This window comes from Mycena indigotica (genome assembly GCF_014461135.1).
Source record: "Mycena indigotica strain 171206Taipei chromosome Unknown Mind.scaff0015, whole genome shotgun sequence".
Classification (NCBI taxonomy): Eukaryota; Fungi; Basidiomycota; class Agaricomycetes; order Agaricales; family Mycenaceae; genus Mycena; species Mycena indigotica.
In genome coordinates, this window is record NW_023503014.1 from 29,557 (window position 1) to 40,438 (window position 10,882).

At 52.8% G+C, this 10,882-nt stretch overlaps 3 protein-coding genes across 3 annotated transcripts; 2 read left to right on the forward strand and 1 right to left on the reverse strand.

Moving 5' to 3' along the window:
• Positions 1–107: 107 nt before the first annotated feature.
• On the forward strand, positions 108–4,968 carry MIND_01327300 (uncharacterized protein; the record flags this gene model as incomplete). The annotated part of the gene is made up of 7 exons (XM_037369723.1): positions 108–873; positions 928–1,340; positions 1,666–2,256; positions 2,452–2,978; positions 3,035–3,491; positions 3,806–3,941; positions 3,992–4,968. The coding sequence occupies 7 exons, from the start codon at positions 108–110 to the stop codon at positions 4,966–4,968; spliced, it is 3,867 nt and encodes a 1,288-aa protein (XP_037213719.1).
• Positions 4,969–6,069: 1,101 nt separating this feature from the next.
• Positions 6,070–8,604, forward strand: MIND_01327400 (uncharacterized protein; the record flags this gene model as incomplete). The annotated part of the gene is made up of 13 exons (XM_037369724.1): positions 6,070–6,233; positions 6,283–6,327; positions 6,379–6,531; positions 6,585–6,966; positions 7,015–7,129; positions 7,177–7,230; positions 7,280–7,454; positions 7,506–7,596; positions 7,647–7,753; positions 7,806–8,215; positions 8,271–8,434; positions 8,485–8,498; positions 8,550–8,604. The coding sequence occupies 13 exons, from the start codon at positions 6,070–6,072 to the stop codon at positions 8,602–8,604; spliced, it is 1,929 nt and encodes a 642-aa protein (XP_037213720.1).
• Positions 8,605–8,929: 325 nt separating this feature from the next.
• Positions 8,930–9,451, reverse strand: MIND_01327500 (uncharacterized protein; the record flags this gene model as incomplete). The annotated part of the gene is made up of 1 exon (XM_037369725.1): positions 8,930–9,451. One exon carries the CDS (start codon positions 9,449–9,451, stop codon positions 8,930–8,932), a length of 522 nt encoding a protein of 173 aa, XP_037213721.1.
• Positions 9,452–10,882: the final 1,431 nt, after the last annotated feature.

Here is a 10,882-nt window from a genome sequence, read left to right on the forward strand (position 1 = left end):
AAACAACACAACTGTTGATAGACGCCGCCAACACGTTGTCGCCGCAAGTAGGGCTGGGGTTCAGGTTAAAGCGGGTTCAAGCGATCGATAACCACCCGTGTCTGCTCATGGACTATTTCCACTCTGCGTTCGGATCTGTCTCCGCTCTCATCATGCCCAGTCGCCATCCTTCAGGGAGCTCCTCTGCTGCTCGAACAGTCGAGCGAAAAGACAGCTCTGGCCATAGTAGCCTGGCCAAAACGAAGGGAGCCGAAGTTGCGCGCCCAGCGGAGAGGTCGGGAGGTGCCCTTGGGATGCAGACCGGTGACGGCTCTCGCCACGATGGCAGTCTTGGGCGGGGTAGCTATCGCGATGCCGAGCAGCCCAGCCCCGCCAGAATGGAGCATTCGAGGAGAGAAGAGCTCCATCATCTACAGAACGAAGTAATGCAGAAGCAAAGACGTATCGATGAGCTCGAACGCGAAAACCGGCATCTTCGGGACACTGTTTCTGATGTCGGCGTCCGGAATACTATGGTCGACCTTATCTCGATGGCAGATGTGCGCAGGAAGATGGAGGACTTAGAGGCGGAGATATATCAGCTGGCGGCAGGACTCGCAGATTCTCGCGTTCACCCGAGAAAGGCTGATTTCGCGGCTGGGAGGCGGGACACCGACTGGCTGAAGTATATTCGGGGCGTGCTTGGGGCAGAAATGGCCAATGCTGTGGCTGACCCTCATCAAGCGCCGTCCGATCTCGTCGTCCAAATGGCACTCCAAGCTGTCATCGCAAGGTGGTGCTTCAACAGAGTCAACTCGTGGAGCTTCTTCAGCAGTTCGGTGGAGCATAATAAGCTCTTAACCGACTTGTATGGGTTGGCGATTCAGGATGTCGGTATGTTCTCAGAAAATGTAGTTCTTCTCATTGACATTGACGAGTTAACGCTAGAGGATATACGTCACATTGCAAGATGGAAAACAATTACGCACCAGGCCCTGGAAGCCTACGATAAGGCACAGCCCGAGAGACAGCTTGGATTGCGCGACTTTATCGCGAATGTGTTGGCTCTGGTCGATCCCCGTTTCACGGTCACCGTGATCGACACACTCGCAAGTGCCAGAGTGGCCGCTGTCTGCACTCTGGCGTATAATTTGCATCTAATGATTACCGCTCAGATATTTTCGGAAGCACTCGCGATTACTTACCAGCAACCCGGAAGCGCATTTGACCCGGACACAATGGAGAATATGTGGGGCGGTAGGACGGCGACAAGGGACGTGGTCGTTTGTACGACCAACATAGGGCTGACGAAGAGGGACTGGAAAGGAGAGACGCCGCTAACGGTTGTGGTGAAGCCGAAGGTTCTTGTGCAAGAAGATTTGAAGGAGATTCGTCGTCGTAATAACTAGCGCGTCGCGTTGTTATCGATTCAGAAAAGCTGAGAATGGAATGTGAAATTCATTAGGATAAACTGCACTGGTCGTCCTTCTCCTTGTTCCGGCTTGGGTGGGTCTTGCTTACATTTAGGGTTTGTGACGAGTGGCGTGGAGTCATTCCATTGCTCGGCAGTCATTTCCCGAAGGCTGTCTCCCTTTTTCCTTCCCCCATCTCTCGTCCTCCTATCGCTTTTCCTCCCCGCTATCGTCTTCCCATCCACTTCATCGCCCTCGTCTCTTACATCACCAGCTCGAGGAACACCTCATCCCTCCCCTCGCAGTCGCTCCTCGAAAGGCAGTCCCTGTGAAGGACGCATTGCTTGACGAGAAAAGAGGAAACGGCGCGGAAGAGCAGTCAGCAGTGACGGCGATCGAGAACGACAGGAGTGCTTACGCGATCCCGCCCTCTTCCTTTCCGACCACGACCACGACCTCATATCCCGCCTCATTCCGATGGCCGACTACGCTTACGCGTTCAAGGCACCCGCTCCCCCCTCACTCCTCTTCCTTCTACCAACAACCACCGAGCCAAACGACCCCTCGCTCGTTCGTCAGCCCCGCCCAGCCCCAATATGGTCACACATCCGCGACCTCCCAGCCGTTCGCTCCTCCCGCTTCTCAGCCACAACAGCCCCAGCAACAACCCGCGTCGCTGCTATGGACATCGCTGGAGCCGTGGATGGACCACGAATACGCTCGCCAAGTTTGCTCCCTCCTTGGCTGGGATGCGCGGGTGCAAGTGCCGCCTGCTGACGGGGGAAGTGGGACGACAGCAAACAACGCGGGGTATGCTGTCTTGACGTTTTCGAGTGTGGAGGCTGCTCAGGCAGCATTGGCAAAGGTATGCCCTCGTCATCCTCCATCTTGACCACCCCTTTCCCCTCTTTTTCTTCGCCTTTCTCGTTTCCAACTCTATCTTCGCGGCCTGTATTGTTGCCCCTCGCGAGAGAACGGCTTTTTTACTGTCTTAACTTGGTTTTTGACACGCTTCTGGCCACTTTCCCTTACTTTCGTCAATTACTAACGATATTCTCAGATTAATGCTACGTCTGGCGCTGGCTCGATAATGACGATGCCTAATTCGTCGCGGACCTTCGAAATGCGCTGGGCACCGAGTGGCTTGACTACTCTCCCATCCAGCTCATCTACGGCCTCCTCGCTATCCTCGCCGCCATCCATCAACCAATTCTCTTCTACTACCGCTTCCCTCCCTCCAATATCATCGACATCGTACCCCAATATCGTCTCGCCAACCTCGCCGCTATCTCCTGTCAGCGGCGAGGGTCCAAATCAGTACGGATACAATGGCTATTCCTCTCAAGTGTCTGCGGGAGCTGCTTACTCGACGGCTGCGGCGGCGTATCCCAAAGAATACAGCATTTTCGTTGGCGACCTCGCTCCGGAGACAAGTAATAGCGACCTCGTTGCCGTCTTTCGCAATCCGGTCCTTGGGCTGCGAAACGATCGTGCGCCAAAGTTCATTCGTCCGTTTACAAGCTGCAAGAGCGCGAAGATCATGCTGGACCCTGTCACTGGTGTCAGTCGGGGCTACGGCTTTGTCAGGTATGTTTCTTACTCGCGTCCGAGACCCTGTTTTCAATCTCTCATATCGTTAACAGATTTATCGATGAGGCAGACCAGCAACGCGCGCTTATCGAGATGCACGGGCTTTATTGCCTGTCACGGCCCATGCGTATCTCACCCGCAACGGCGAAATTCAAGCCAGCGGGAATGCCGGAATCGTCCAGTCTTGCAAGTATTGCAAGCGTCTCTGCAACCAACGCGGAGACGGTTGGTGTCTCAGCCAGTGTCTCTGCCCCGATCGCAGGCTACCAAATTCCACCCGCACCTTCCGCCCTCCCCACTCCGCCTCCTTCAAGTCATGACGCGGTCTCTGCGGAATGGAAACACCACGCTCACGCCCGCGCTATCCTTGGCAACATGATTGGTCCGAACGGGGAGCAATTGACGAGCACAGACCCTTACAATACGACGGTGTTTGTGGGAGGGTTAAGCCCGCTGGTGGGAGAGGACACGTTGCGGACATTTTTCGTGCCGTTTGGGGAGATTCACTACGTGAGTGTTCTTTCCGACTTGTTTTTTGTGATTTCCTTTTACAAATACTTCTTCCCTCCTACTTCGCATCATGTCCCCTTCTGTCGCCTCTTATATTATATTGTTTCGATATATCCTCCTTTACGCTACTCTTATCAACGACTTTCATGACTGCATTCGCGCTTTCGCATCCTACTTGCCGTCACCTTTCGATCTATCTTCCTTCACCCGTTGCGTTTCGCCGCATTCGTCTTCAAATAACTACAATGTCCCCTCCTTTCAACACCGTTTCTGCCGTTCTACCAAACGGGCTCCATGCTGACGACTTGCTTCAGGTCAAGGTCCCAGTGGGGAAACACTGCGGCTTCGTCCAGTTCGTTCGCAAAGCTGATGCGGAACAAGCTATCGAGAAGATGCAAGGTTTCCCTGTTGGAGGAAGTCGCATTCGTTTGAGCTGGGGCCGGAGTCAATGTACGTGCTCGTTCTTTTCTCGTTTGGGACACAGTTAACGACTTGAGTAGACAAGGCAGCCCAAGCTGCCGCTCAAGCTGCCCAAGCTGCTGCAATGCAAGCTTCGACAGCTCCCCCTCAGCCTCCCGTTTCCCAAGCAGAGCCACCTGCACCATCTCCAGCTGGATTTACGCCTCAAATGTTGGCGGAAATGACGCCTGAGCAGATCGTAATGCTACTTCAGAAGTTTGGGCCTCAGGCGTTATTTGGCAATACTTCCGCAACCTCGGCAACCTCCGCACCCCCACCTGCCGCTCCCGCATCGCAGTCACAACCGCAAATTTCGCTCAATCCTTATGTGTCAACTACCATGACCAATCCTTACCCATCTCCCTCCACGACCACGACCTCAGACCCGTTCCGCACATACACCGCTTCCCCAAACCACAGCGTAAACGTAACAACGAACACGAGTCAGACTCCGTATACTGAGGACTCGATGAAGATACGACGAGAAGATGGCCCGTTTTCGTATAGCCAACGAACTGCGTATGAAGTTACTCCACCGCCTGCATCATCCTCGTTCTCGCCTTTCTCCCCCGACCCCAGCCAATCCACGCAACAACACCAATCCTCTAACGGGTTGTATGCGCCCCTGCCGGATATGTTGGCAACGCGGAGAGACTCGTATTCTTCCGGACTCAAGTCGTATAGCGGGTATTATCCCTCGGTCGGCGGTGGAGGAAGCAGTCCGACCAGAGGTGGTCTTGGATCGGGGTCCCCTCCTACCTTCCAGGTCAATCGATACCAAGACCAAATGGTTGCTTCTCGCCAGCCCATCTCCCGACCTGCTTCTGGTTCCGCTGCTGTCCGCAACAACGTTGACGACATGTACATGCACGAGCTGAACGGCACACTCGCCAATCTCGATCTGGGTCGTGGCTGGCAACTCAAAAGCCCAATCAACGACACTCGCAGCAACGCAAGTGCGGACAGCGCCAGCAGTGGTGCTAGTGTGCAATTTCGGATGACGCCTTCCCCGCCTTGATTTTACTCGTTCAGTTACATCTCCCTTTCGCTCCATCCACGAAACCCCACGAAGCCAAAACAACGATATCGCAAAGCACAGCTTGTTTATATGGAATCCTTTCTCGTCGCATCTTTCCCGCTCGCTATCCCCCAATCGAACTTAGCTACTTTCATTCCTCTTTCGTCTACTACTTTCACCTCTCCTCCCCCCACGTTATCTCTTCCGCCATTCACCCAGCTACGTTGTTTGTTCTCCTCGCTACACAAGTCCTCGTCCTATCTGCACAGTTACAGTCTATCCACAGCCTCGTTACCATGTTTCGTCAATCCAGCTACTACGTTCTATATACTTCCTTTACAAGTCCTACCTACTATCCTGTGTCCCGTTGTCGTCTACGTATACGTGTATATCGCTCCAAGGTCTCTACTCTCTCTCCATGTACCCCGACTCCCTCCTCCATTAGCATGGTTTCTTCAATATCATTTCGGTCGCCTTGGTTGGAATTCAAGCCTTATCTTGTCCCTGTAATGTGATTACGTCAGCTATCCTTTTCTGTCCTTTCCACTCACCGTCGCAAACGTGTTCGCTCTTGTTGGGACACGTCGAATGCTTTTCTACCCGCCGCTGTCATGTTCTTTTGCATAGCATGGGAATCTCACCGACCTATCTTGCTGGAGGCGCAAAACACGTTGAAACGGGAAGAACAGCTAAAACGGGAGACAGGAAAGCCGTGAGTTCCAGAAGAAGAGCCTAAGGCAAAAAAAACTCTCAAGCCCTTCAGCTTTCAAAGCTTTCGAGACCTATACTCTGAATCTTTCGGCATATGGACACGAATGTTGTGACTAACCGCTACCTCCAAGGCTCCAACTTGAATTACTACGCTAGCATGCCACACTTGTCATGCGGCATTCCAAGGTCCGGGCACGGGAGTACTAGAAGCCTGACAAGACGGAGAGGTACTCGGGGAACAGCTTGAAGAGCCAAGACAGAACTAACTTGGATGGGCGTCTATCGATTGCCTTCACCTGCTTCGCGTTCAAGTTTCCCCCAGCCCTGCTCGCGGCGACAACGTGTCGAGGCTCTATCGTTTGTTTTTAACGCTGCTTGCTATTGGGCGCCATGCTGCCACTCAGCCCCATTATAATCGCCACGCCTCAATCGTCCTGTCTATCACTTTCCCTGCTCCTCGACTCCATGGCTCCCCGCCCTCGCTACACCGGCACGCAACGCAAGCTCATCCTTGGAATCGACCTCGGCACGACTTATTCTGGCATTTCATACTGGTAAACGACTCTGTAATCTCGCTGTTGAAGATGCTGACCGTCTTTCCAGCCTTCTTGAGCCGAATCATGTTCCCAAGATCCTCCCTGTGACGAGGTAATATGACCAAACCGTCTTCATTTATCTGTGCTGATCTCAAATGGGCAGATTCCCTCCGCAGGGCCGCGCTGCTGGGGACTCCAAAGTGCCCTCAGTCGTTTGGTACGACCGAGAAGGAAAGCCAAGAGCGCTTGGTGCGCAAACTCTTGACGAGAACGTCCGGCGGCTGGCGCAGCAAGAAGGATGGGAGAAAGCCGTTTGGTGGGTTTCCAAAATCGGGTCGCGCAAGATATTTCTCACCCGTTCACCGACAGGTTCAAGCTTGCTATGCGTCCCGAATCGATCACTGTCTCGCGCCCGGGCGGCGACGTTCCCCCGCTTCCCACAGACAAGACTCCGCTGGTCGTCTTCGCGGACTTCCTCCGGTACCTCCATGGATGTGCGCGCGCCTTTATCAGCCAGACATATCCAAACGGCGAGACTCTTTGGGCCAGCCTCGAGGGCGAGACTGACTTTGTCCTGACGCACCCGAATGGCTGGGTTGGCGACCAGCAGGAGCGGATGCGTCGGGCCGCCGTTATGGCCGAGCTTATTCCTGATACTCTGGCCGGGCGGCAGCGTGTCCATTTCGTGACCGAGGGCGAGGCGAGCTTGAACTTCTGCATACTGAATGGTTTGGCGCGCGAACCGCTGAATGTAAATCTAGATTCTGATTTATTCAATCCTGCTGACCTCTTGCGACAGGCTGGGGAAGGTGTTATCATTGTCGATGCTGGGGGAGGAACTGTGGACATCAGCGCTTACCGTGCGGTAGTTCCAGGACGATTGGACTCCTTCGAAGAGATTTCTCCGTCTGAATGTGCGTCAATGTCTTGTCCTAAGTACTCATTTCTAAATTCTCTGCAGGTTTGATGGATGGATCAGTCTTCGTAAAACGAGACGCAGAAAAGTACCTCTTCAGTGAGGAACAATCTTTACTCATTTCTCGTCACTCATATCTCTTTGCTAGCGATCTTGGGCAACTCTGTCTTCCGCACAGACATACCACTTATCGCTGAAGCCTTTGATGAAGGCGCAAAGCTCACGTTCCGAGATCCAAGCGAATTCTCCTATGTCAAGTTTGGTGGCTTGCGCGACCATGATCCCGATGTGAACATCGAAAACGGCAGCCTGCGATTGCCGGGGTATGTTTTGTTGCAGTATATCATGACAGTGCTAATATGGTCCACTCACAGAGATGTCGTCGCCACCTTCTTCCAGCCCTCGATCGACGAGATCTTCGAGGCCGTCAAAAGACAGTGCTCTAATTCTAGCAAGCCAATCAAGGTATGCGGTTATTATTCGCCAATGTCTTGCTGATATTGACTTTCTGGTAGAGCGTTTTTATGACTGGCGGCTTTTCTGCGAACGAATATCTATACTCAGAGCTACGGGCACGGCTAGCAGAAATCGACCTCCATGTTTCACGTCCCGATTCCCATGTGTGAGTCCTATTGGCCCACCCAGTTCGGTTCCTTTCTAACGGGGAAGTATAGCAACAAGGCGGTATCTGACGGAGCCGTCTCGTTCTTCCTCGACCACTTCGTGTCTGCAAGAATTGCCAAAGAGACATACGGTGTCGAGTACAACAGCCGCTACGACCTCGACAACGAGGAGCACAAGTCGCGGGAATCGACGGTGTTCTGGTCAATTGCAGGCGATCTGCGCATTGGGAAGCAATTCGCCGCCATTGTCCGCAAGGTCAGTCGGCTCAATACCTTGCTCTTCAAGTACTGCTCTGACTTTCCTGTCATGTATCAGAATACTCGAGTGGAAGCCGAGACTGAGTTCCGCGACTCGTTTGTCCGCTGGAGCAAGTCCAAGAGCGACGTCGAGGAGATGGACGTGCGCATTCTGCGCTACCATGGCAGCAACGACGACCCACACTGGATGGACACCGACCCCAGTAAGCACTTCCTTTGCCCGAGCTTGCTGCACATTGACCCCGCACCACCTGCAAGCCCATTACAGCAGCATGTGCATTGTGCGCGCCGACACCTCCGTGCTGGTGAACTCTTTGGTCGCAAAGCCCGCGCTCAGCGGGGCGTACTATGAGCTGGGTTTTGACGTGGTGTTGTCTCTCGGCCTGACGGAGCTCAAGGCGCAGATTGCGTGGAAAGAAGAGGTACGTGAATAGGCGTTGCATGAGCACGACTTGAAGCTGATGATTTGCAGGGTATTGAACAAAGGTACAGAAGTATCTTCTTGCCGTATAATTTTCATGGCTGAGGCTGGTGCAGAGGGCCAGCTGAAATTTTGTACGAGCCAGCGGCGATTTCCGCCGCAAGCAAGTAGGACATCGTGACATAGAGTAGTGGTGGCTGGAATTGTGGCGGGTAACGCGCGTGAGTGGAGGCTGAGCGAGTATCAAGTAGCAATGTACCAACGGATCAGACAGCGGAGGCAATGTAGCAAGGATATACCAAAATGTGGCCAAACAGTGAACAAGCGACGGGGAGAGGAGTAGAGAAAAAAAAGGTCGGTGTCAATAGCTATGTAGGTAGGAAGGATAAGACGAAATGGGGAATGCATAAAAAACCAGTGAAGTATCGAAATCCTCAGGAGAATGCTAGGAAAGTTGAAGGGACTTGGATAAGTACTCGTATGTGTTAACCAAATGTTAAGCTCGGTCCTGCAGCCACGAATTCTGCGGCCAAGAAGGCTCCAAATGCACAGCATAACAGCAAACAGGGCCCAGGTTTGCAGGGGATGGAAGGGTGGAACGCAGTCGACGAGTGTCTTGTTGTCCAAGATTCACGAAGAAAGTAAATTTCCCGTGACGATCAAGTGGCTCCACATCCGCAAATGCGGTTACCGGGAATTCGTGTTGTTGGCGCATCGATGAAGGTCCTTCCCACGACGACTTGATAATGGCCAACGCGACTGCGAGAGCATTGTCGCAGAAAGCAGCCTCCGAAACGGGTACAATGCTGGAAATAGTCGAAATACGGTACGACCAAAAAAGACAATCGCGCGAGAGTAGGAATTGCATCGAAGATGAGATGTTGCATTTGAAGGCGTTGAGCGCGAGTTGTTGCTCGTCATTCGTGTGCAGCGCTGGGATCTGGGCGTGTTGGCAGTAGAGGTACATATATGCGGGGCAGGAGTCGCGATTTGACCTATAACAATGACCATTGACCATTCGCGCGCCAAAGAATCTTGTATCACGGAGCCTGCCACTGGGAACGGTATTTCCAATACGAGATATAGCGGAGGAAGCGATGGTGGAACCCGTCGTCTATTGACCATGCGAATACCACAAGGGAGGTCGCAAGCGAAGGGTGTCTTTGAGTTGGATTGGTGGGCGGAGGGGAGGAAATGCTGGGCAAATGGCGAGGGTAGGGTCCTTGCCAGGAAGGTATATCCCATAGCGCGCAAGTGGCGGACAGATGCAAATTACTAGTGAAGCTTGACGAGCGTGATGTCAAAAAGGTGTTTTTCCTGGTAGTGCCGTTCCAAGGCATTGACTTGTATCGTCAGCGTGTGTGGGATTTGAGGGATAAGAACACACACGAAAGAAACCCAACGCAAGAGCAATCCTCGTCGTTGTACTAAACGAGGACTTCAGGAAGGCTGCCCCAATGACTTTCCTTAGCGAAAGTTATGACCCGACTATGAAACTCACCACTAGTTCCACGCTGTTGCTTCCCCTTCAGCCAACCTCCTTGGTCCCCGTATCCTTGCTTTCCTTCAAGACCATGGAGCTGTCCCTTCATCCCCTCGTACTGCCTGGTGGTGGTTTTGACATCGAGTCCGAGACTGCGGCTATGAAGGTGAAGTAAGTTAGAGGTACAAGCTGACTTGAAGGCTACAAACCGTGTCGAGTCATTGCTGTCCGAGTAGCTTCACCCTTGAGCGTTGCGTCGGATGATAATGATCAGAGTGGTCAAGAGAAGAACTCGCAATTGTGACTTCGACCAGGCAGAACGTCACTGATCCTGTGCGGATGCCCATGGCAATTTACCCATGGGCATTTTGACCTGTAGGTTACAATAACCTGCAGGAAACAAGAACCTACAGGGTCTTTTAACCTGCAGGTTCTTGTTTCCTGCAGGTCATGTCAACCTGTAGCTTATATGAACCTGTACTAGTAGTATCTATCAAAATTATAAAACCTGAAAAATGCAATTAAACTGAACCCTGCAAGATAGCTTATGGACCTGCAGGCTACTGCAGCCTGTAGGTTCATAAAGCCTGCAGGTTCAAATAATCTACAGGCTGCAGTAACCTGCGGGTCACATCAACCTGCAGGTTACTATAGCCTGTAGGTTATAAGAACCTGTAGGTTACTATAGCCTGTGATTGGGCCCTGGCAATGTTTGTGAGCGGCCGTACAGTCAGCGCCAGAAATTGAGTGCATATTGATGATCTATATTCTAATACGCACAAATCTACAGGTCAATAATGGTATACTGGCTACACAAGCTCTCACTGCTCAGCCCGCCGGCGCCTCCGCCGACCACAACCATCTTGCAGCGCGTGTTCCACCAGACCGAGTCTACCCACGCCCATTCGCCGGCCTTAAGGAGCACGACGGTCGACCTAGGCACCAGGCCGAGTCTACCCCACTTCC